The sequence below is a fragment of the Drosophila willistoni genome (assembly GCF_018902025.1).
Source record: "Drosophila willistoni isolate 14030-0811.24 chromosome 2R unlocalized genomic scaffold, UCI_dwil_1.1 Seg167, whole genome shotgun sequence".
NCBI lineage: Eukaryota > Metazoa > Arthropoda > Insecta > Diptera > Drosophilidae > Drosophila > Drosophila willistoni.
Genome location: NW_025814050.1, coordinates 11,778,732 through 11,806,108, shown reverse-complemented (window position 1 = coordinate 11,806,108; position 27,377 = coordinate 11,778,732). Strand labels below are relative to the sequence as shown.

Sequence of the window (27,377 nt, the reverse complement as noted above, 5' to 3'; positions counted from 1 at the left end):
AGCTTCCTGGATTTTGGCAGTATCCAAACTCTCCACAATTGTCACAAATAGGATGACAATCGTCGCCTTCATAGTTGGGTTTACATTCACATTTGTCTGGCGATGCACAATACCGGTTTCCAGAACAGTCGACCGAACATATGGGTTCACAATTACCAGAATCATTATTTCTCTTATATCCATGGATGCAGGCACAGCTTCCTGGATTTTGGCAGTAACCAAACTTTCCACAATTGTCACAAATAGGATGACAATCGTCGCCTTCATAGTTGTGTTTACATTTACATTTCTCTGGAGCAGCACAGTAACTATTTCCAAGGCATCCTTTTGTGCAAATTGGTTCACAATTAGGAACCCGACCAATATAACCAGGGCAGCAAATTTCTCTCCTTTCAATTGTTGTTATTACCTACAACAATAAATATTGTTATTTATTATTTATAGTTACTTAAAGGTGATAAAATAATAGCGGAAAGAAAACAATTGTAATTTAAGCAATTCAAGCTTTTATCAGTGTTATTTTATTTTAACATTACTTACTACTGCAAACAATTCTTTTGGTTTAGCTCCTTCCCTAAGCTTCTGAGATGTGTGATTATATGGCTCTGTACATGTTGGAGCATCAGTGGAACTGACTTTGGCAATGAAAACGATTAGGCTCAGAGCCACAAAAAAACACAGTTTTCGATACATATTTGTATCTTGAGGGATTGGCTAGTTGTACTTTAGCAATTGGCGTTTTGAGCTATACTGAGAACGAAGCTTTGCAAATCACGGATATTTATTTGCTTTAAAATGAGTCATCGATTAGTATAAAAAGTTTCATCGGCGACTAAATACATACATATACATCACATATTTCCTTTTTTTCCTTATTCATATTCTTTAATTTATAAATAAAATATGAAAAGCAGAAAACAAATCATAATTATGACTAAAAGTTTAATTATAATGTATGATGTTAGTTTATTTTTAATCACTATTTGGAACCCGTAATCAGCTACAAAAAATATGAGTTTAGCTTTCAAAAAAAGTTAAAATATGAAAGCTTATTCACTTTAGAAAGTGAGACTAAAAATGATTATTAACATATAATGCATTCGTTATTATATACAATGCGTTCTTTGTTTTTGTAGTTATTTATTGAATTTATTTATTGAATTTATTCAGTGCTTTTTACCATAAAAATTAATAAGAGTAGCAAAAAAATAAAAAAAAAATTAGTTTATCTAATAATTTTGATTTTATGCTATTATTTGTAGCTAAAATATGTTTAACTAATTAAATTTTTTTAAGTAGAAATTTAGTTTAACAAAGATTTTAGAAAATATCTTGAAGAAAAATTTGAATTACAAAATCTTCCAAGGTAATACTTAGAAGATGGCATTTCAAAGTTGTTGTACTCAAAGATATAGACTTGATTATTGATGCTGATCAAGATATGCACATATAAGTTCGGAAATGGTTCCTTCTCTACTTCCTTACAGTATCATTTTTGACCCTTTTTTTTTGTTTTTTTTTTAATATTTTTTTTATTAATTGCTTGATTCAAATAATTTTTATTTTAGTTCGAGATATCTTGTTTATCGATCTTTTCGTAAACCTATTTTGGATATCTGGTTTTCCTGAACGTGGAAAAATGATAAGTTACATGTTCCTTGCTAGGGTCAAATTTGACCCCGCACGAAAATCCAGTCGGATACGTTACGAAAGACCCATGTCCTAAGATAAATGTTCACATTAAAAGCTTTGATGTTTTATAACATGATACCATGTCTTCAACTAATTCGTTTTTTTGTGTGCGAAAGCAGACAATCATTATTTTTGCTTAGTAGAGTCATTGAATTCAGATGTAAAACTGTTGCGGAAAAATAAATCCACAGTGAAGACTTTATGTTCGGATGAACTTGGACCTTATGATTCTGATAAAATTGAAGAAATAGGTTCTAATTGGAAGCTCATTGTTGTCTTCAATTTAAACTTGGAAAAGTCACAAATCGAGCATGAATGTAAGGATAATCCAGACTTGGTCTCCAAAGAGAGGAAAGTTTATTAGCATACAGAACCGACCTCCAAACAACTGAGTTATAGAAATCTATCAATTCAAATCGATAGGTAAATAGACACAAATAAGTTGAAAGCATCAAAGGATAATTGCGCTTGCAAAAACCGCGTTTCCCACACAGCACCACATGAAGGAAATCAGTATTGAAGATAGTAAAAAACCGATCATAATCATGATACAACAGTAAAACAAGAAGGTGTTGACACTTGTGGCCAAATGATTGGCACATTCTCCTGCAAACATATAGGTCATTCCTATTTTCATATAGGTATGCTAGGCATATCCGGTATTAGCGCATTTATCATTTATGAACACATATCAACATACAGTCTGCATCCGCAGTTGGGATACATATGTCGACGAGAGTATTTAGAATCGCTTTTTCTTCGATGAGAGAATAGGCCTAAAGCAGAAAATGCCATTGTTCTCGTCAAGAATACTCCAAATCAACTGCCATCATTCAGCCAAAAACGCTCAGGAATAGCGCCTATTATGACCAATCCGAAAATAAGTGCTCGATGCGAATTATGTCCCTACAACGCAGACGGAAATAAGTATGGGCTCTTCTGCTGTCCTTGCCAGAAGGCTTGTTGTCCTAATCATCACAAAAGCTACACTTTGTGCACTGATTGTAAAGGCAATAACTAAAACATAAAAAAAACACAACTAAAAACTGAATATATACCAATTTTTATTATTTAAATTAAAAAGTATCATTTATGACCCTAACAAGGAACTAAGGGGGGTTTTCAAACAAGGAAGTAGGGTTAAGCTGCTCTTCAATGTGTGCTCTTTAGTTGTCTTAAGTTCTAAGAATTGAAAAGCATTTAATTTTGTTTGCATCTTTTGTGATTTAAGTAAGTAATATTTAATTTTTTAACAGTCAGAAAATCATTATTCCGTGAAATTTTTCAACATTTTGATAAGACAAAACTATTCGCCTTTTAAATCGGGTCAAATCTTTGGTGAATGAATGCGTACAACAATGTATGAAGATTTCTTCTTAAATAATATTCAAGTTCTATATACAAACGGGATACATTAATAGACATAAGACATGACCGATAAGTGATAGGCAAAGCCGATGCATACATACATAATTCGTATTGTCATATTCAATGTTAAGAACCTCAACTTGGATGCTCCTATCAGTCTTAGCTTCTTTCTGCATTCAGATTTGAGTTCATTAAACACATGCTGCATCTATGTTTATATATATATCTCAATTATATATGCACCATATATACGTAGAAGAGAACAGCCAATTGTTGATAAGACTGTCCGGCACAAGAATATATTCATTACAGAATGCAATTTGTTGTCCCATCATTTGCAAATTGCACATTTAGCTGATCAGTTGTGCCCAAAATAAAAACGAAGTTTTTATTTTAGTCAAGCAATTCATAAATAAAAAATGTGGCGAATTTTTGTGATATGCCTATCTCTTGGCGTTGTATTCAAAGTTCAGGCCTGCGTTGACCGTGTGCCGTAAGTCAGAAAGTTGACAATTTAATTACTCCAAATAAAATCTTTCAATATTTTCAGGGTTATGAAAATGCGTGTAAGTCTGGTAACAATGCGAAAATATCAAGGATTAACCAATTGCACTTCCGATTGTGGACCTCTTGTAGTCCGACCACGGAAAGAGGTGAGCGACTTAATTTGTTATCAGTCTAATGACTCATGTGATGGAAGTTAATGGAGTAAAAGTTGATTTTGTTTAAGTTTTTAGTCCCTTGTTTTAATTTTATGTTCTTGTTCTATTATAGACCTACATGACAGTGGATGAAGTTTGCTGTGATGGCTACGATCGCAATGACGAAGAGTAAATCAATAATAATTTAAACGTTGGATTAAATTTTTAGCATAATTCTCCCCCTTTTTTTCTCACTCCAGTACCGAATGTGTTCCTCGTTGTGCTGATTGTGGTGAAACCGGTGTATGTCATTCGCCCTCGGTATGTCTTTGCGGCAATGGCTATACGAACCATGTGAATCGCAGCGTGTGCGTTCCAGAATGTAGTGAGCCCTGTGTTAATGCCAATTGCACGGCTCCCGATGTCTGTCAGTGTCTGGAGGGTTATCGTTTTCGCAGCGATTCGGTCAATGAGTGCGAGCCGATTTGCAAGGTCAACTGCGAGAATGGGCATTGTGAGGAGCCCTCGAAATGTATTTGTAATGTCGGATATCAGCGTGATGAGAAGCTGCAGAAATGTGTACCCGTTTGCCAGGATATCTGTGAGCATGGCGACTGCGTGGGACCCAATGAGTATAAATGCCACGATGGCTATGAAGCCCGTCTGGGACGACCAATGAAGTGTGATCCAGTGTGTTCGAGTGGTTGCCCAAATGGTCTGTGCCTGGAGCCAGAGCATTGTGCCTGCAATTTGGGTTACGCCCATGTGGAGCAGCGTGTCTCGGAGGGCTGTCAACCAGTTTGCCAACCGGGCTGCGTGAACGGAACGTGTGTATCACCGGGTCATTGTGTTTGCAACGAGGGTCACGCCTATGCCGATGGCTCCCATAATGTCTGTGTGCCCAGTTGTCGATCGGGCTGCGAGCATGGTTTCTGCAGTTCCCCAGGACGTTGCGAATGCCATGAGGGTTACGTACAGTTGACCGCTCATCGATGTGCGCCTGTTTGCCAGGCGGCATGTGGACAGAATTCGAGATGTACAGCACCCGACACATGCACCTGTGACCCCGGCTATGTGTTCGTGAATGGCTCGACAACACAATGTGAACCCCACTGCCCGAGGACGTGTAAGAATGGCATTTGCAGCAGTCCCGGAGTATGTACTTGCCTGTCTGGCTATCAGGCTTTACTCTCCTTCTACTGCATACCCATTTGCACTCGGTCCTGCTTGCATGGCAGTTGTGTGGGTCCAAATCAGTGTCGCTGCTTCACTGGCTATCGGCCCACATCCGAGGATCCCAGTATATGTGAACCGATTTGCAGTCAAGATTGCGGTCATGGGCGGTGTATAGCTCCGGAGATTTGTCATTGTCAGGAGGGTTATATCAAACGTTGGCCCACCGGATCCTGCGAACCGCATTGCCAACAGAAGTGCATCAACAGTCATTGCATTGGTGCAGGTCAATGTCGCTGCTATGAGGGCTACCGCATGAGAGCTGGCTCGAGTTCCATATGCGATCCTGTATGCATGCCCCCATGTGTCAATGGTTCCTGCGTGGAGCCGAATCAATGCGCCTGCTCTCATGGCTTTGAGGATACCAAACAACATAATATCTGTGTGCCCAGTTGTCGTCCACGCTGTGTGAATGGACGCTGTTCAGCGCCGGGGCAATGTGACTGCAATTCCGGTTATCTAATAGCCAATGCCAGTCAGCCCCATCAATGTGAGCCTCAGTGTGAGAAGCAGTGCATCAATGCTGAATGTCTCCGTCCCGAGGAGTGCGTTTGTCTCGATGGCTATCGAATGCTACCCTCAAGTACTACGGAGTGTGAACCCATCTGCTCACCACCATGTGATTCAAATGAACTCTGCATAGCTCCCGATTTGTGTGAGTTGAGTGGTCGTCGTTTTCTTTTCAAGGCTAATCCATCTTCCAATGTGCATCACGGCTTCACACGTTGGTCTACACTCATGTTGGCTGTTTTCCTCTGCCTGATTCTGGTAATGTTTCCCCTACTCCTGATGAGAGAAGTGCAACGTCGGCGAAGTCAGAAGGACAAACAACAAGTCCATTTAATCGAGAATCCCACTTACGGTGTAATATTGCCCGGCAGTGAAGAACCGCTCAGTGAACAGGAAATTGGTTTGGGCGATTAGATGATCGTTTTTATGCATATGTGTTAAAAAGTAGGTTATGAAAATTTTCTACATAAAATAAAAGAATTCCAAAGTTTAGTGTATATATTTGAAATATTATTTTTTTGATGGCTTCGGTTTTTCGTTCAACTCTAATGATAAATGCTTGGCATTATCGAACATTATACACAATAAATACGCACATATATAAATATATATATATATATTAGAGTATATCTATATTCTTGTTCTATAGGCTAAACTATGTCTAGGTACAGTTTATGGCAGTTAACTAATTGAATAAATTATATAATATATATAATACTCTTGTCGCAAAGCATTTAACCTAAAATTTTTGCTTTAATTTTTTATTATTTTTTTTGTGTTGGGGGATATCTGTAAAAAATTGACTACTTATGACTATTAATCGAATATATTTAAATACTAAAATTGGTTTTATTGAATACATTTTTCCAGACGGCCCCCGCACTGACCCCCAGTACCCGCCCCCTCCAACATACAATCTATGAACACAGTGAGCTTTCTGATCCCTTTTCCATCTTTTTGGCTGCCTACAAGAAGGTTTCTTGTTGAAATCTATTACGCCACGTTAATGACCACCAACATCATCATGGTGGAGCATCACTGGGATCAGGTGGAGATTTGGCTGGCTGCTGCTGTGTGGTCGTTGCCAGAAAACCACTGGAAGCTCCCGGCTGGGGCATGCCAAGAAATGCGCCACCAGCATTTGCATTGCTTGAATCGCCATCTTCCATTATGACAGAGCTATCAGCTGCCGATGGAATGGTGGGCAGAAAACGTACACCTAATCGAGGCGGTGAGGAGTCCTCTTCCTCTTGGACGGCCTCTTGACGGACCAGACGTGGCTTGCTAGCATCCAATTGTGTCTTGCCATTATGTGCTACAAAGACAACCATTGAAAAGGGAATTGAGGTGACTTTGCCCAAAGCTTACCTATAATCGGGGGTAAAGGTGTACTACTTCCAGCACTTGATCTTGATAGACGAAATGTGGAAGTACTGGCCGTGGTTGCCGATGCCGATGAATCATTTCTCGAACTGGACAAATTGGAATCCTGTGAGGTTTTGCGTGTAATCAGCCAAGCCGAGTGCCGCCGCCGGCCATGAGTATGCAAATGACCATGGGGTTCCATTAGCTTCAGAGGCATGCTGCAATTACCCTGCTGGGCGGGGGTCGAGGAGTTGGGCGCATGACGCCAACTCGAGGAACGAGAGCTACAGAAATTCTCACTGGAAATTGAACTGGCACGATTCTGACGCTGTTGTCGCAGTTCAGCGAACTGATACTGATACGGATTGGCCGCAGCAGCCGTATAGGCTCGGGGTCGTCTTTGTTGGGCCTGTCGCCGGGGCTTACGTTTACGTCGCGCATCGCCACAGCAGAAGGTGCGCAATCGTTGCCAGATACTTGGCGTTTGTTCCATCTTATGCCAATTGGGCATTTCGCTGGGCAACATGCGCAGGCAACGACATCCAGGCGGATGGGTCACTGCAGCTGGCAGCAAAGGTGGTGGTAATTCTCCCCTCTTGGTGCGTCCGCCGCCAGCTCTACCCGCCGCCGTGTTGCCACCAACAACACGCGATTCTTCGAAATGTTTACACAGTGTGACACAGTCTTTCTTGAACTGTTTCGTCATGATGGCATAGAGAAACGGATTGCAACAACTGTTCAAGGGTAAAACAAACACCGTGAAAATCTTGGCCTGCTCCAGTGATATCAATTGCAGGCCAAAGATGGCGGTTATGGAAAAGAAAGCTATGGGCGACCAGCAAAGAAAGTCTGTAAAAACCAAAAGGGCCATTCGTTTGGCTATACGTGAATCATTCGTATTCCATGCCTGACTTCCCCTAATGGCCCAATACATTTTCAGATAACAGCCCATAAGAGTGAGAAAGGCGCAGCCATTGATGATCATTAGAGATATGACATAGGTTAGACTAGCCACTCCCGTCGTGGTCTCGAAGGGTAGGCATACGGCAAATTTGCGATAGTCCGATACACCCAACAGAGGTAACAGGGCCATTATCAGGGCGAATATCCAACCCACGCTCATTATATAACCCGCCTGACGCAGCGACAAACGCTTATTGAGATGTATGGCATGAGTGATGGCATAATTGCGCTCCAAAGTGATCACAGCCAATGTATAGACAGACAGTTCCGAACTGAGTACTGCTAAGAATCCAGCAAATTGACATAAGAGCGACATCTGCCAGGGTATGGCAAACATGCGAAACTCTCCCAAAGTAGCTGCATCCACAATTGCCAAAATTCCCAGATAGATGCCCATAAAGAAATCAGCAGCGGCCAGATTGCAGACCAAAAAACGTGGCACATCCATTTTGGAACGCGAACATATAAGCACAAAAACCACCGTGCCATTGCCAAGTAGAGCAAGTAGAAAAACGACCCAGACGCCACAGCGCAAGGTCCACCAATCGAAAAGATCGGCACAGGGCAGAAAAGGTCCTGGCATTGGCAGGCACTGAACCGAACCCGGCTGCAAATCATCAGCTGAGATGCCACTAAATAGCCCAGTACCGAACCCATAACCATTTGCGGGTCCACTGACATCATGCTCATCGAAATATTCCTCCATAAAGCTGCTAGGCAATTGACCATTCGTTGAAGATAGCTGCTGATCCTCATTGAAATTGTTGCCACTCTCCCATAGATCATTCATGGCAGCACCAAGCTGCTTGCTGAGATTATCTAAATGTAAAGAAAATTTGTAAGAAGATGAAGAGAATTCTGGCTACATCTCTCACACTTACGCATTTGTGGCCAAATGTTCATCATGCTGTTGTTCCACAAGGTCATATCGAACTCCGCATCTGAGGGAAAAAGAACCGCCTCTTGCACCTGAGAGGTTTTTCTCTGCGAGGACATGGCCACCAGGGGCAGAAATGCACAACAATGATAGGCATAGGATAGAATCAATGTTTGTATGCGTGGAAATGTGTCTGGTGGTGGAAACTCTCTCAGCTTGGGATTATTAAATGTCTTCAAATGCAGCAATGCCCTAAGTCCGGCCTCTGGCAATTCCGGAAAGATATTATTACCCAAATTAAGATCCTCCAAAGCCGTAAAACTGGCAAAGGCTTCTTTGTGAATGAAAGCGATTTCATTGCCCTCCAGATCCCTATTTAAAAGCAACAATAGATCACTCAAGATAATAAAAAAAAATGTTCATTACTTACAGCAACTGCAATTTGGGTATGCCCTGAAAGGCATCTTGAGGAATAGCCTTGATGCGATTATAGGAGAGCAACAGATCGTGCAGTTGCTTTAGCCCATGAAAGGGTTTGCCTTGCAGGGCATCAATTTGATTGCTCGATAGATCTCTTTCAGGAAAAAATAGTTTTAAACTTTCAAATGATAAATCTATTGGAATGTAATAACACTTACAACAGCCTTAAGTCTCTGCAACTACTTAAATTTGGGATGCGTTTTAGGGAATTGGTTTTAAGTTCTCTAAAATGATGAGAATAATTTGAGTAATTTATATAAAGTTCTTATTATCTTTTACTAACAAACTCTTCAGTCTTGGCGTTTGACGACACAAATTTGAGGGCACTTCCTGTATGCCAGCACGATCTAGTTTGAGTATTTCCAAAGCATGACATGCCTCCAATTCCGGAAAAGATCGCAAAGATCGAACATCCGATAAAGTACTGTACTCAACCAACAAAAAATTATCAAAGTTAGCCTTTCTTCTTTTTTTGTTTTCACAAAAAATTTCAAGTCTTACAGCTTTCTTAGTTTTGTCATGCCCCGGAAGGCCCCCAATGTTATGGTCGATAAGGGGTTAGCTCTCATATCCAACATGTGCAGACTTCTTGGTAACTCCGTATCATTTATCCAGCGTAAACGATTGCTTGTCATAGAGCTGCATGGAGTGCAGTGCAGTAATATAAAAAGGTAAAGAAAATTTAATCAAAAAAATGTGTATTCTGCCAAGAAAAGTAACTGCGTTTGTTGGCAAGTACCACTCCAGCTGCAGCTGCATTTAAAAGTCAAGATTTGCCAAGAGAAAAAGAAAAAACATCAAGGAGGAAAAAAAAAAACGAAACAAGAACAAGTGTCACAACTGCACAGTGGTCAAAAAACAACCAAGACGGCACTAACTAGTGACTAAAGAAAGTCTCTTTATCTTAGCAGTGAGACCAGAAGTCATTACAATTATAATTGTTGTTTGCTAACAAAATTTAAGACAAAACAAATGTACAATAATCGCAGAACGATTTAAGTTAGTATACCGACTATTTCCTTTAAAATTCTGTTTGATTTAGTTTGTATTTTATTTAAAATGTTCTGTACTTTTGATAGGCCATAAATAATTAATATTAGTAATATTAATAGTCTATAAAACTAAAGTAAATATTGCACAGAAAAAATTTAAATTGTTCCCATAGTCCATAGTGAACTGTGGAGCATAAAACGTTGCATACTTTTTGGAGCACATATTGTAATGGTTTTTATGATGTTTATCTTGGACTAGTAAGTGAAAATCAAAGCAGCCGTTAAGTATCTCAAAGTTATTTTCTAAGAAAAAAATTCTTGAAAATGGCACAACACACAAAAAAAACGAAAAATACCCTTTGATACCTTGTTTTTTGCCATCAATTGAGAACACGAAACGCACTTGTTATTTAGCTAAGATAGAAATGAACTTTCATTTGTTCTTGTGGCAAGTTTTTGCGACTTTTATCTGACTTAATTTGTCGTATTGTCATTTGACTTCTTTGTCGTCCATAGAGTCAACAAAATGCAGACTTCTACTTGAGGTTGCTTTTAATCCTTTTAAATTTGTTTTCGTGGCATTTCTTTTTCTTTTCTTTCTCTCTCTCATCCACAAATTTATTTTCCAGTTTAATTCCCCAATCATGGCTGTGGATGCAGCACAGCGTGGCTTTTATCGCAACATTTAACATGGTCATAATTATCCTGTTTACCAGAAATTGAATTTCTTTTCATCTTCCCCATCGCCCAAGGAGCCAAATGTCGAAGAAGAACAGCGAAAAGAGAATCGTTGCAACGATGTCAACATGCAATGACAGCTGAGATGGTGCAGTGGCAGGAATAGAAACCGAGTGCAACTACTGGCAGGATATGGCAACCCACTTGCTTAGAATGTGGTATCGTAAATTCACCAAGTAATGATGCGTTATGATTTTTGGTTTCCGCTTGTTTGCCGCCTGACAAAGTTGGCAATGTTGTGGCAAGTAAACAACTAAGCTCCCCCTTAACTTTATACCATTCTCTTCTCTTGGCTAATCTCGGAGGCGGCACCTGCTAGCCATATATAAGTACATAGATATAGAAATACTTACAGCTCCTGCAGCTGTGACAATTTGTTCAGACCCTCGGGTAAGCTGCTTATTAAATTATCATCCAGCTCTCTGAAAATAAGAAAAAGAAAATATATAGATTTCAATTTTGTGAGCAAGAGAAAAAAATGAGTTTTGCATATTTGCATACGTGACCACAACTTTCCGCTCCAGGCAGGAAGGCATGACATGGCAATGCAAATTTATGCATGAAAACAATGCTCGTCGTGCAATGATTTCAAATATATTAAACTTTGATTACTCGCAAAGTGAGAATTGAAAACTATTTTATGATGTCCAAAAAATATGATGAAAAGAAATAAATATCATGACCATAGTTTCATGTTATTGCAAAATCTGGAAAAATTCTTTTATGTGCCATAAAAATAACAATAACTAGCAAATGTAGTTCCATTTGTTGGCGCCCAACGTGGGGCCGCCAAGCAGCTGTTATTGACACTCTCTTGTCACCCCAGTAGACCAAAAAGAAACTCCCTTTGCTGCAAATAACAGCACCAGCTGCTGTCGCCTTCCCTTTTGAATTGCACAGCATTTTCATTCCCCTATCACGAGTAGCTGCTTCCACGATTACTTCCAGTTTAGAGTGGCTGCAGCTCCTTGGCCATAAATCTCCAATGCAATGCGAATGCACACGGAACATTTTCTTCATACTTTTCACGTTAGATTTACGCATTGCATGGTGAAAGTTTTTCACTTTCACTTGATGCATTCGCCATGTCAAACCCCCCAACATAAATTTGCATATTTGTCTACAGAAAAGACTGGGTTGCTGGTTGGTTAAAGAGCAGACGTTGGGCGGAGATGGTGAACAAGAAGATGAGCAGGAGAAAAGAAAGAGAAACGACAGCAAAAAAGCCAAAAATTTGCGGTAAACAGCAAACAGCGATGACGACCACGACGAAGGCGACGACGACGACGACAAGAAGGACAATTTAAGCTGTCGTCCGGAGTAGAAACCATTCACCGAGCAAAAAAGGGAACAAGACTAGAGAAAGTTTTCACCGAAAACTCTCTTGCAAAGTAAAATTGAAATTTATTCGAGCCATGACCAAAAAACGGATAAACACCATTTCCACTTGCCACTTGTACTAGCATGACGGGAAAGTCATGTTATACTAACCTATAACTTGGGTATATTACATTTTGTGACAATTGTTGTTTAGTTTACATTTATTATAATTAAGAACTTGGTTTTATACTCATAAGAAAGATTTAAAAATTAGCTGTGAGATACTATTCCTACATGTACATATATGTTCACTTCTCGAGAAAAAATTAATTGATCGGTTAAACATAGAAAAAATTGAGGTGAAATTCCTCCGAAATATTCAAAAATATGAAAGTTTTGGATAAGTCAAAATTGTGCAAGTTTCGGTTTGAAAGTGCAACAAAGATTTAGAAAATGTTGCATCTTTAATATCATAAAATAAATTTAAAGGACGATTCTATAGTTTTAACTTTAGCCAAGTATAAAGAAGTTCCAGGATATATAGACTTCCATCCTTAAAGTTCTACCATATAAATATATAAAATTCTGGATAAGCCTGTCTTTGTACTCATATTTTATACTCTAAACAAATAAATAATTCATCAGATTCTTAAACAAAACAGCAGAAACCAAATTGATACATTCAAGGACAAATAAAAACATAAATCGTAAGCAGATTCAAAATATCTAATTCCAAAGCCTGTTCAAAAGCCTTTTCAAGAAGGGTATACAACCGTCATAACATATTTAGATATATAAATTTCTCTTTACCCATTTGATATCAATTGCATTTTTCTAGGTCGACATTTGGGTGGTCGGATTTTGTCTGTCTGTCTGTTTGTCTGTGGGTTATCTTGTCATGCAAGTGCTTAAAGTATTTTGTATTTTCTTTTTTTGCATACTTACAAAACTTTTAAAGCCGTTAAATTTCTCAGAGCTCCTGCAGAGATTTTCATAATTTGGTTTCGCTTGAGTAAACTGCAAAACAATTGTACGAATTGCAAAAAAAAAAAAAAACAAACACATAAAATTAATATTAATATATGTATATAGATATATTTATGTCTGTCTATAAGTAAAATACTTACAGCACGATCAAGTTTGGCATTCGTGGAAAATCCTCGTCATTTATTATTGTCAACAAATTGCTGCCCAAATTGCTGTTGATATATTTTGTTAGTGGTTGGCAATGGAGAACATGGAGAAAATTATGAGTAATCACAATTTTTATGATATTTCAGTTTCATTACGAATTCATTTAGTTGGTTGAATAAGAAAAAGTATATTTTAAAAAATTTATTCGAAAACATGCGCATAAAATTACAGTTAGTTTATTTGTTGATTAAGTATCGAGTAGTTAGCAATAAGTTAAGAAGAAATTATCAAAATCTTATACATAGGAGTCAATACTTATTGTAAGTTACGCATAAACCACAATTAAATGAAATTAACAAAGATTTTGTAATGATTTTGAATAGAGTATTTAAAAATGTGTTGAATACTGACACCTATGAGAGGAAAAGATGAATTCGTGCAGTCTAAAAGTGTGGTTGAGATAAGAACGTAATACTCCCCTAGGACCAGATACCCCACAACAGAAAATCATGTATTAAAAGCAGAGTTAAAATCGTATTATTATCATTTTTAATATAGTTACATGAAGTAATGCTTAAAAAGTATATGATAATTATCCGGTTTCAATTGAAATAATGATTTTGCTTTTTGGTTTTTGTATATTCTGTAAAAATCTGTTTATCTTGGCTAAAGTTTTTAAACAAGCATTTAAAACAAACTCCATAAAATAGAAATGAAAATATATGTAATTTATTTTGACACTGCAAAAACCGCATCAATTTAACTAATTAAACAAATGCATGCTAAAAATATTCAAATGCCAATAAATATTCATAAGCAGAGATAATCGAAGGTCATGCAAAAATACAAATAATAATAAACAAATAAATGGATGAGTAATTAAATAAATAAATAAATTGTTAATAGTAGAGAGGCAAAATGATAAGAACAGAAGAAAACATCTCACAGTGCTTCAAGGGTTTTGAGTCCGGCCAAAGCGTTGGTGGGTATGCGATAGAAGAGATTGCCCTCAAGACGTAAAGTGCGAAGTTTCTGCAAATGGGCCAAACAGTCACCGTCCAGGCTGACCAAGGCGTTGCCATTCAATTGACTTGAAAAGCAAAGAAAATAACATAAAGAAAATGTGTACATAGTGTTCAAACAACAAAAAGTAAAACTTTCCAACTAAAAGTGTTGTAGATATACATAGTAGGTACAGGAAAAGCAACAGTAAATGAATAATTGCCGACTGTGTGTAGGTGTGTGTGATGAGGGAGTGTGTGTTTTGCCTCTGTATATGCTAATTGACCCTTTAGTTTCTGTAATGCTTCCTCCAGGCATCACAATAGACGATTGCATACTTACAGGCTGGTCAACTGGCCGAGTCCTTGAAACGATTGTGGGGCCAACGTCTTGAGGCCGCAATTTTGCAAACTTAAACGTTTCAATTTACTCAAACCATAAAATGCATAGGGATCCATATTAATGATGCTATTGTCCGACAAAGTTCTGCAAATAGAATGAACAAAAACAAAAATTATATTGTATTCCCTTTTGGTCAACAGAAAAGCGAAAGTGCAGGAAATTGCAAGGATAAGCCAAGCGCACAAGAAGTAATTAATCGTGTTCAACTTGCTAAAATCAAGTAATTTATATTGCCGAGGGATTGGGGTTGAATCCGGGCGAGAGGTCAAGTTTTGACCGCTGTGATTCTCTTTTTTTTTCGTTGCTTTTTCCCCAGTTTTGTTTGCTGTGAAATTGAATAATGAGTTGTCTACGCCCAACTCAACCAACCAACAACTCCAGTTCTAATAAAGGAGTTGAAATGACGAAAGTTTTCATATTTGCCGCTCATGTTTTCTAGGGGGTTTGGACAGATTAAAACAATATACTCTTAATAAAGAGGGGTTGTTCCTTGTAACAAGAAGCTTGTTATTATATGCTTGTCTGTTTATTTGGCTTATCTTATACTTTAGCTAATCATTCAATAAGACTTGTGTAATCACCGATTTCGCAAAAATATGGTAAATTTAGAGGAAATAGTTAAATAGCAGAGTCTGTTTTTAAGAATCTGATTTTATAGATTTTTTATTAACTAAAAAAATATCTAGTATATTTATTTATTCATTCTAAAATTTTAATCTTAACTGCTGCATTGAATGTTCATATTTATAAAGAAAAAGTAATTTGGTATTTGCTTTGATTTTTTTTTAAGATTTCATTTTATTTTGAAAAATAGTGTTTTCTCTTTCACAGATACAAGAACTCAATCGACATTCAATTACTAACTCAACAAGAAAGTTGTTTATGTAACTCATGATTAATATTGTTTATCAGTTTCAAGTTTGTATTTACATATTAAATTCCAAAAATGTGTGAATTAAGTCGCATCTGTTTTATAGATTGAATTAAACAGAATATATTTAATAGTTTCTCTAAATTAAGACTAATATTTTAGGGTATAGAAATGCTATTGTAGTTAAACTCGAGTTTTTTTGTTGGTTAGTTTTATGTGGTTTGAAAAACAACCCCCCGGGGTATTAATGGTTTGTGGTTGGGGTTTTTATGCTACTTTAATCCTTTACGGGGTAAGGTTTGCCACAAATTTCAAAATTTATCACACTTTAAAAATTATTTTTACTTCTATTAGAGTTCACATTGTTTAAATTGTTTGTTTTCAATACTTACAATTCCTCTAGATTAGGTGCCATGAAAAATGAGTTGGCCTCCAATTTGGTTAAATTATTGTTGCCCAAATCTCTGTGGAAATGAACAAAATAAACAAATTAATAACTCTGGAGAATCAATTATAGAAATTGATATCTATATATAAATATAGATATAGTATATACCACATTCTATCTATCAATATCAATAAGCCACTTTGCCTTGCCATGAATAGAAAACGAGGCTTAGAAGTTCGAATGGAAATGGGGGAAAAAATGTATGCCAAATGAAGGGAAAAAACTTTTCCCTTTTTTTTGTGTTTTGTGTAGCATCATCAATCAAAATGGTAAAACGAATTGAAGACATATTGCACTAACCTGGGCCAAGAGCCTGAGCCTGTCTATCTCAGAAAATTGCATAACAATGAAGATGAACTGTTGCAAACTTTTGAATCCTAACCTGATGGTCCATTGAGCATTCTAATTAAAGTTCCAAAGTGATTTTAATGGCTTATGACTTCACCGTTAATTAATAAATTATTTATTTATGGCCAGTTTGAGTTGGCCATTAATCAGAGGCCAGTTATTTTTTTGGTCTAGCCAGAAGCAAACTCCTTTGAGAGATCTTATGTGACGGCGGCAAGAAAACGTGACTCTCATACGTGAGACAAAACTATTGCGAAATACCGCACAACGTGGCGTATGTGTAATTAGATTAAACCGCATGCCAAAATAGACGGAGAGGCAGACAGACCAACAGGCAGACACCATGCCAAAACCAAAACCAAACCATTTCAAACCGAAACGAATCGTATTGAATTGAATTCGAATCGCAGACTACGAAATTGACTTGTAATTAGACGACGATGAAATGAGGAATGCTTGCGGCAAAACGCTTCGACATTATCTTTAACGAGCCAACCACTGCCAATAATCGCTTAATAACGTGAAAATGCTCTTAAAGATGTTAAATCCATCAATGAATGTGTGTAAGTATGTCGATTACTCACATCCGAGATTATCTGTGAGATGACAAAAGTTTAGGGATTTGCTTGAAAGGCGAACAACCGAATGATTGTCAAAGATGAACCAAAGTAAATTTCATTTGTCATAAATCAAGATTATCCGTCTAATAATGAGCATGGAGAACCAGGTAAGTTAACACGACTTGAACAAGAAATGTAAAAACTCTTATCAAATTATTATACCCTTATTTTTAAATATTTTTATTTAAGAATATAAAGTTTTTTAAACAGAAACTTTAAGTTTTCTTGGAACGGAAAATGAAATGACCATTTCTTTAATGCCCTTTTAAAATATGCCAAATTGCAATTTAATTGAGATTAGAAATTAGTCTGGAGACAAACGGAGATTAACCAAAAATTCTTGTTTAAAAGTTCAAAATTTAGAATATTATCTTTAGGAATCGTTTTTCAACGATTTTCATGTTCTAACATTCAAGGAGGAAAGTGTTTTTGTTATTTGCATTGACGATGAAAGTTTTTTAATTTGATTTTTTATTTAGTTCTCGGACTGTTGCTAACTAAATTGTTCAAAGATATTAATTTTACACAAATAGTAATGGAATTTTATCTCTGGGACAAAATATTGGAGAATTCTATGGAATTATTATTAGTCAAAGAAAAACTTGCTCCAAATGAAACACTTTGTGAAAATTGCTTAAAGATATGTTGTATTTATTATCTGCCCTTACACAAATCCAAACAAACAATAATTCACAGTGGGCTGAACACTACTTATGAAACAAAACAAAACCTCAGCAGATTTCTCATGGGTCGAAAATTGAAATATAATATAATATAAACGACTTAATAAAATTACTGCCTTTTCTTATAAATTTTCTACTATTGGCTCTAAGATTTATCTTCAATGAGCGTTTTTGAAGAATGACCTAGATATCTTTCTATTTAAATTATGATAAACCAAGTCCTTAAATTGATTGAGTACATAATATTCGTTGCGTCTCGTTGAAACTTAAAACTCGAAACTTATATTTGGTTTGTGGTGATTTTTACGGCCTCGATTGAGTTGTCAATTTGAAAATATGTGAATATTTTTAAATGTGTCATAAAATTAAGTCAAGGAAAATGTTTATTTTTCGTTTGACATAGAAAATAAGATGAATTTAAAGAAGAATGATTACATTGACAAAGTTTCAGAACTAAGTTTGTTATTATTTTAGCTTTGATCTGAACTTTGTGTTTTCATACTAAATATTTTTGTTCTCATATACTCACAAGGCAATCACTTCGCCGGGCAAATTTACTGGGACCGCCAGGATGCCAATGCTGCGACAACTCAACTTTAAGTTCTGCAAACTGCCAGTGCAATGGCAATGCTTTTGCTGCCATCTCTCGCACACCGAGTGCAACGTGCGTTGATGTTGCTGATGGTGCTGGTTGTTGCTGTTATCCTTGTCATCCTTGTCACTGTCAGAATCTGTGGCAGTTGCGGTAGATGCTGCCACTGCCCCATGATATTCCATCAAACTTTTCTCATAGAGAATTTGGGCCTCACGTTCTGGATCGGCTGAAGGTAACATGACATTCTCTCTTATGCCAAGGGGTGTTGTGCGTGTGGGCGTGGCAGTAGTAGTTGTCGTCGTTAGAATTCTACTTACAGTAATTTGACTAAATTGCTCACCAAGTTGATGTTGCTTATGTTGGTGTTGCTGCTGCTGCTTTTGTTGTTGCTGGTCTAAGAAAGTACGATTCGGTTTGTCTTTGGTTTCATCAGTTGAAACATCATTTACCCTAAGGGTAGCCGATGTCGTTGCTGTGACGGCTTGGATTAGCAGAGAGGTGGAACAGCAGCAGCAGCATAAAAGTAGGATTAATAGGTAGAGACCGATGCCTCTGCCATCGTTTTGCCGTTCACTATGTTGACGACGGCAATGTGTTGTTGCCATCGTTCCAGTTGTTGTTGTGGTTGCTTTTGTTGGTGTTGATGTTGTCGCTGTTGCCAGAGTTGCTAATGTTGCTACTGCTGTTGCTGCCGCTGTTGTTGCTGTTGTTGTTGTTGCTGCTGTGTTTGATTGATGCTGTCAAGCATTTGTCATTTGATGACAGTTTTGTGTGCAATTCGTTTCTCGCTCATGATTTTCTACTTTTGCTGTTGCCGTTGCCGTTGCTGTTGCCGTTGCCTTTGCTGCTGTTGTCTGCTCGTCCGTTTCAACACTCACTTTTCTTATTTGGTTTTCGATTTGATTTCAGTTTATTTTGTATCTATTATTTACTTTAGCATTCACTTTCTGCTTCAGATGCATTTCATTGTTTGCTTTTCAGCTTTTCTCAAAGATGCCGGCAAATCAAATCAAATTTGACTTTGACACGTTTTGGTCGGTGTGGTTAAGAAGCGATTCTCATTACATTTGATGGTGATTGGATTGCTGATCTAGAGAATTAATTTTTTCTTTATACTGAGTTAACCATTTGAATATTTAAAGAGCAAAGTTTTCAAAAAGAATTTACAAATGCCATCAAATCAATGTCATTATCGATTTTTCATCACTTTCAGTTTACATCCTGCTTAAAAGGTGCTTAAAACGTTTTGTTTATGGTTTAGTTTCTTTTGATATTGAAGATTTATTTATTTGTTTAACTAAAATAAGTATCATTTTGTTTTGACTTGAAATTTTTATGTATATTTGGATAGTTTAGATTGATGGAGGTTCTGACACACTGCCGAAAACTTTTGTTTTTGATTTTACTCAGCTATATGGGATAGCAATTAAGAAACCATTCCAAATTTCGACTTTTAAACAAATAAATACCATTCAAAAAAGTCGAAATAAAAAATTATTCAAACAGTCAAATAAAAAACTTAACAAAACGAATATCTATCTTTATCTAAGGTAAATTAAATTGTACTATAAACTCATATTATTTCTTGAATTTCATTGTAAAATACCCCTCATCTGAATCTGCATGATTTTTGTAATTTAATGACATTTTTATATTTTTGGATTAACTATTCAACTATTTTTCCAAAAGATTATATGAAATTTGTGCTATATAAATTTTGATTAATGGTCTTTTAAACATGATAAGGAAATTCTCTTATACATAGTATATTTTTTTTCTCTAAGCCTATTAAACCGTTATTACTACTAAAGAAAATTGTTTTTTCTATCTTTTGTATTCAGGAAATTGCAAATCGTTTAGTACGACAGTTTACACTTCATATACTACATAGTTTGCTTTGTCTTGCTTCTTGTCTACGAACTAAAAAAAAAACACCATTCACCAGAACTTGTTAGCTGTCAACAACAAAAGGGACAGCTAAAGACAATGCCCCGAGCTGATGAATGACAAATTTGAGAGGTCGACTGCTTCTTGGTCCATTTTTCAGTACTATCCTTGCATTCGCCATCATAATTAATGAGCCTGTTGACAGTTTTTACATTTGCAATAGACTTGAAATTCTCGCTTTTTGTGTTTTTTTGCCCATGTAATAACTAAAAATAAGCTTAAAATGTCGAGCTAAAAATATGTCTAGAAATAAAAGACATTTCCCATCATATTAGCCATAGCACGAGCCTTCTTTTACCTCACTCATAGACCCAGCAAACACACACACGCACACACATACAGTCACAAATCGCACAAATGATTTATGGCATGTTTATGTTCCACTGACCTCGCCAATATCAGCCAACAACAAGACGGGGAAAAAAACAAAAGAAAGAAAGCAGCAAAAAAAAAACTAATGTTAGCACTGACTTGGACATACCCTGCAATGTTTTGATATATTACATCGAAAAATATCACATTTATAAAGTCTATTTTCATCCTTAATTCTTCTTAATAACATAAATTATTTATTCAAACGTTTTATTGAATCACAATTACATTTTTTGGCTAGCTAATACACTCTTTCTACTTTTCATGTTATAGGGTATAATAAAACGATGACGACGATGATTCCCAATTGCCTCTAATCGAATCTGTGAGGCATTTTATGGCTTTGCCCATTTTCATTCATATATAATAATCTAGCAAAGTTTTCTCTAATTGTAAACAAAAGCAAAATCAAATTTGAATATATTTTGTGTTTATTTCCTGGAGATATCGATTATAAACAATTAAATATTTAGTCTTTTTTTAAAAGAGTTTAAACAGCTTAATGATAGGGTGTTGAAAATTGCAAATAGAAATGGGCAATACAATTTCAAAACATACATAGCAAAAATTTTAAAAACTGTGCGAACAAAAACCTTTATTTACAGAATGCTTAAAATTTTAAGCCACTTTAATAAAATATTTAAAAAATATCCAAATTTGTACGTTGTGTACAATTAAAAGCAAAAAATAATGTAATATTAAAAAAAAGATTACTTTTAAATGATTTAGTACGAAAACAGATTGAAATACTGAAAATAAATGGTATTTAGTTTTCAGTTATAACATATTTAACATTATTTATGAATATAAAGTGTGAGTTTTGAGCAATCAATATTTACTTTTAAAATGTAAAAACTTCAACCGATTTTTGTACATTCAAAAAATAATTAAAAACAATTATAATTGTTGTAGGTTAATAAAACATAGAAAGGGGTTGTTTTCGAATCGCAATATAAAAGGAAAATATGTTTTGTTCCCTTGGCGAAATGTGATTTAATCTAGTATAACAAAAGTATACTACATAACAATCAAAAATTAATTGAATATACTGATAAGAAAACTTTTGAAATTAATTATCAAACTTGAAGTTTAATTATGTAAATTTTCCCAATAACTTATAAAATTATAAATTTAGACCAAACATTTGCCTAGCAACGGTTAACTTTAAGATAAACGAACATTTTCTGCACCCCCTCGAAAAACCAACTGTAAGCAAAGAACAAATATTTGCGTATGGATTTTCTTTCACATTGTTTAGCTGGCTGGAGAGAAAAGCAAAGAATAGAAAGGTAAACTAAAAGTAAAAAAGAAATTCAAAAACCAAATGGCATACTACACACACACACACGCACACGTGCTGCGATTGGAGCTGATTGCAAAGTGTTTCGCCGTATTGTATCTACTCTGGTGCCAATACATAGCAAAATAGGATTTTGTTTGCCAATGATTTAAAATGCATAAATATAGAGACTGATAAGAGAGAACACATGAGATGGGTCTAAAATAGGATAAAATATGTTTATTTTTTTGGGAAAGCATCAAACTTAAACAATGGTTTATACATTTCATTAGATACTCTTTCCTTGCCAAAGGCATTAAAAGGCATTAATGACTTTAAAGAGTGGTTTAAGTAAAAAATATTGTAAATTTTGAAATCTGCTCTATTGGACTAGTTTAATTTATTGTTGTTATCATTCAATAGAGAAAGAATATGACATTAATAGATGTCTGATAAATCTATTTCACGAATATTATGTTTGCATACTTTTATGTATTTAAAAATGTATTAAAAAAAAAAGTGGTTTAGTTGTAACGTGTTTGACTGAAATCTCTATTAACCCGAACTATTGACATAGAAAACTACTTTCTGGGTCGCTCTGCATAGCATATTGAATGAAAGAAGTCTAATAGTAAGACCAAAGGCAGCTTTTGCGAATTTCAACAAAACAACTTTGAAAACAAAACAGAAATTGCATTAGTTCGTAGAAAAACAATGCATTGTCTTCTTTTTACTATGTTTCAACACGCAAATGTGTTTTATTTTATGTCAGAGTCCCACGCATATACATAGTACTCCTTATCAACTAAATATTAAGCATAATTTTAAGTGCTTTTTAATGAAACTTTTCTTCAACTATTTCCTTTCCTTAAATCTTATTCCATTTACCTGATTCCCGAACATCATGTACAATTAAAATCTCTAGAAAAAGTCAATCGTATCCTGAGTCCTTAAGAATAATCCCATAAATATTAAATATAATGTATTGTCCTTGTTTTGAAACAGCGCAAATCAAGCAATACCGCTGCAAAACTTTATGCAAATTATTAATATTTTTCATAATTTTTAATAATTTAGTTAAATAAAAGGATCAAAACATATTTTTCTCAAACCTGAATATTATGTTGTGTAATGTATCTAAAGTTTTCTTTATTAAAAATAGAATATAAAACTGAATCTGAAGTTGTTACTGTTGCTTATTCAGACCGAGCTAAAGTTTTGTTTTTCTCTTTTATTAATTAAACTTTTTGTTTTGAAATCATTTCTCTTGATTAGCCTAATTGCTTAGTTGACATTGACTCGTTTATTGTGACAGATCAATTTCAAGCGTTTATCACATAATTGCCTAAGCTCTTTATCTAAAGCCTTTCCATGCAAATTTTCACAGTTGAACGATTGCCAATTTGAATGTAAAATTGTCACACGATTTGTTATGACGGTGACTTTAATTGATATATGTGTAGAGTCACCTTTTTGGCTAGTATAGATACATTGGTGTGTGTGTGTATCTATGAGCTTGGACACACGTGTTTCATTTTTTAGTTTCGCCACGCACTTCTCTCAATGCCAACCCACATAACTCAAAGAGAACGCTTCAAAATTTCTTGAAAATCTCATAAATTTTTGCATTCATGGCGATTAATTACGCACACACGCACATCTACTCATACATACACACACACACACGCACACACACGCATAGACACGCCCCAAAAAATATGTGTATATGTAGCAAGACTGATCAAATAACTCTTGAATTGTGTGGAAAATATGAAAAACATGAAAATTGATTTTGACATAAAGTGAATTTATTTTATTTGGGAGTCTTAAAAGTAAAAAGAAATCACAGCAAATTACTTCGATGTGTAAGATTTTTGCCTTTTAAACTACGCCTATATTAAACGAGGTCTGACTGAAATGTTTTGAGCTTATTTCGTAACAAACTTCCTCAACTAATTTAAATTATTTCAAAATAGAATATAAGCCAAATCTGAAACTGTTGATTTTTTAGACAAAGTTGGAGTTTTTTCCTTCTTTTACTGGTTTTAAACGAAGTGAATTCTAAGCTCTTCGTTCTAATTTAACAAACTGAAATGTTTTGTATATTTTTTAAAACTAAAAATCAACAGAATCAAATTAAATAAATTCTTAAAGACCGTGAAAAAAAATGTTTCCCAATTTTTTGTTCTTAGTTGAATATATTCAGGTTTCCGAAGATTAAACAAATATTTCTGATAGTACAAGAAATTTATCCACTGAAAATTTTAATGTTTTTAAAAAATTTTTTTTAATTTTGTCGATTGCAATAGTTTCTTTTCCAGAATTCATTAAGGTGGGACTTTAATTTGCCAAGAAGTTTTATAAAACTAAATTCTGATTGAAGTAATAAATTGTAAGAGTTTTTCATGAGGTAGAAATCTTTATACTTTAGTTATCGTCGCTTTTAATATGAAGAATCGTTAATGCATTATTGATAAGAAATTTTGTATGCACAGTCTGTCATCTAGTATTGCTACTTCAATTTTAATACTTTGATAAGCAAACAATTTATAAATTTAATTTGTACATAAATACTCAAGAAGCTTAAAATATTTGTAGATAATTTTTAGTAGGTAGAAACAAACAATATTTTAAAGATGACATCTAAGTAGCCACTTCAATCTATTTGACATCTTTTAGATACTATTGATATTGCCCTCTTATAAATAAATTTTCGTATTTAAGTTGCAGTTCACCAAATACAAACAAAAAACTGGATTTTCAACGCAAAATGCAACTTAATTTTTTTTTTTTTTGTAGTTGATGCATTTATGCTGCTGCGTTTTTTTTTTGTCTCTCTCTGTATGCTGACCTTCATTCATTGTGGGATTTTTCACCGATATTGCTGGTGTTGGTGTTGTTTTTGTTGTTGTGGCATTTTTGCACTGGACTTTATTAATGACAGTTGTTGCATAATTTATATAAAAAAAAAACAAAACTCGATGTCTCTTGGAGAGCATAAATAAATTAAATGGGGAATATAACAAACAAAACACAACAAAGAAGTAATTGTGTGTGTGTGTGTGTTTGTGGCTTATTTTGCTTTATTTATTCAATTCAATTCAAGCCAATAGCCAGGGCAATATGCCACATCAAAGTTCACACCTTACTACCACCTATTATATATATTTATATAGGTATATATGTGAATACAGCGGATGAGCTGACTTTTAATCGCTTTGATCTCTTGTTCGATTTTCGTGTTCGCATGGCGTATGGCCCGAGGGCCACATCACATCTCATCTCATCTCATTATTGGCGATTATTCAACTGTTTATTTTATGGCTTTCTCATTTGCCTGCCTGTTCTGGCCCTCCTCTTAAATTGGCAACGTCATCATCATCATCTACATTCACATTCACAAAGTTCCATCATCTCGATAGCTTGCCATCGCCCATCATAATCGGGCTATTAGCACAGAACAGAACAGAGAATAGCGGAGAAATGAAATGAAGGCTTCCTTTTCTTACACTCCATGTATTTACATTTCATGCTACTCAATTTTATTGGCAGTTTGGGTCAATTGTCTGATGACTGAAATGTTTCTGATCTGGTCGTTTCATTCTTTGTTTCTTTAATGAAAACCAAAATATTGTATCAGTCTGTTAAGACAATGCATGACTACAAAGATACCCTGCTTTAAGTTGATAAAAGAATTTGAGGACTAATTAATATTTAGAAATGCAACTAAGTATTTTTAGTAATTACTTTTAGACTACTTTTTGACCTATGTTGACCTTAAAAAAAACTTTTTTACACACTTACATAACTCGTTTTAAAAATAAATGAAATTAATACATGAAAAACGTAAAACTCTTTGCATTGCACTCATAAATTTCTGCATCGAAATGGAAATGAAACTATGTTTATTTGTATTCAGTATTCTTCTTTTTTCTTTTTTTTTTTTGGCAATCAATAGAACCTAGAGAGCTGCCAACTGGCAAGTGACCTGAAAATGTTTCCAGAAAAAAACAGACAAAAAAAAACTCGATTAAGTAAATTGTAACAAAACAGAAAAAAAAAACAGACAACGAAACGTTTTCAGTGCGAATGAAGCCAAAACTAATGGCCAATAAGTGTGGGAGAAGGACAACTTGGGTTATCTGAAGAACGTGTCACAGCTGCAGCAATTGATTACGCATACGAACCGTTGAACTTGCTTGCTTAACTTTGACCATTGTTGCACTCTGGACAACAAGACAGTGAAACCTCAAAGTGAACAGAGGCAATAGAAGTCGCTGCAATCTAGAGCTGCGGCAAGTTATTGTATATAGTCTTTATTCCCACTTGGAATTTCACCAAATAGATAGAGTATACATAGATACTATATATACATAGATAGACAGAAAATTGTATAACATTTTGTTATTTATTTATAAAGAGTTTTAACTTTAAGACATTGTCAAAATGTTATAATATAAAAAAATTATCACTCTTTTGGCACAAAGTTGCATAGACAAATTCTTCGATATCATTCAGACACTTTGTTGTTATAGACACTTAAAGGCCACAATAGACATTATATTCGGCTTTATTCATCATTTTATACATTTTTTTCTAGCTAATATTTTTGTTTTGAATGAAATTTTAAGAAGGCAAGAAGAATAAGAAGCTGTGACTGCGCAAATTAAGTCTTAATTCTCAACTCATCATTATTAAAATTAAATTAAAAACAATTAATTGTTGTTAATTAATATTTTACATAACAATGATCTTTCTCTTGTTTAAGATTGACCACTTTAGCGAAGCTGTCGGGCTCACTGTACCATTCAGAGTTTAGTTTTGTTAACTTTTTTTCTAAGCAAAAAGCTAAACCACCAAAAAAGTGTTTTTGTTGCAGACATTTTTATGAGTCCGCAATTGGTGGTGGTTAACTGAGGATGTGAGGGAAGGGAGTGAGTAACGATGAGAGAGAAGATGTCACTAGCAGGCCACTAGTATAAGTATTTGCTATTTTATTAAAGTGCTTGCCTCCGAGAAGAGTTCTGCTTTGGGAGGGTAATTGCCGGCTGCGTATTGTGTTGACTGACTTTTGTGGTCTGTCCATGACCGTTTTGGGTGGTGTATGAACAAATCCCTACACCATTGTTTGACACTGACATTTATTGTATGGTAAAATTGTTCAAAATGAATATCGAAAAGAATCACTAGAAAAAGGGAAGAGTGCTTCTGATAGGGTTAGGATATTTAACCCTTTTAAACCCTCAAAGGACTTGGGATTAATTAATCAATTTCTTGAACATTTTCCAAATCATTTTCATTTTCATTCAAAGTCAATGGAAAGTACATTTACTTGCTCACACCTTCGATTGTGTGGCAACAAGTTTGGTGTTGCTGCTGCCAAGCAGAAAATTTTCCATTTGTGGCAAAAGCGCAAATTGCATTAAGGGAAAAGTTTTACTTTCAACTTGAACGATTTTGTCACCAGCATACTTCCTCGTGCTCTTCTGTCCCATTT

At 35.3% G+C, this 27,377-nt stretch overlaps 2 protein-coding genes across 2 annotated transcripts; one reads left to right on the top strand and one right to left on the bottom strand.

Annotated features, from left to right (window-relative positions):
* Nucleotides 1–3,479: 3,479 nt before the first annotated feature.
* On the top strand, nucleotides 3,480–5,886 carry LOC6642790 (tenascin). Its single transcript, XM_002064732.2, has 4 exons — nucleotides 3,480–3,553; nucleotides 3,611–3,713; nucleotides 3,835–3,890; nucleotides 3,962–5,886. Exons 1-4 carry the CDS (start codon nucleotides 3,480–3,482, stop codon nucleotides 5,856–5,858), a joined length of 2,130 nt encoding a protein of 709 aa, XP_002064768.1. The 3' UTR covers nucleotides 5,859–5,886.
* Nucleotides 5,887–6,353: 467 nt separating this feature from the next.
* LOC6642789 (leucine-rich repeat-containing G-protein coupled receptor 5) lies at nucleotides 6,354–18,978 on the bottom strand. Its single transcript, XM_002064731.4, has 14 exons — nucleotides 18,217–18,978; nucleotides 15,981–16,052; nucleotides 14,658–14,801; nucleotides 14,260–14,403; nucleotides 13,307–13,378; nucleotides 13,125–13,196; nucleotides 11,213–11,281; nucleotides 9,631–9,768; nucleotides 9,413–9,553; nucleotides 9,288–9,353; nucleotides 9,080–9,223; nucleotides 8,654–9,021; nucleotides 6,813–8,591; nucleotides 6,354–6,759 (listed from the first exon to the last, which is right to left on the bottom strand). Exons 1-14 carry the CDS (start codon nucleotides 18,885–18,887, stop codon nucleotides 6,467–6,469), a joined length of 4,173 nt encoding a protein of 1,390 aa, XP_002064767.2. The 5' UTR covers nucleotides 18,888–18,978; the 3' UTR covers nucleotides 6,354–6,466.
* Between the last annotated feature and the right edge of the window lie 8,399 nt (nucleotides 18,979–27,377).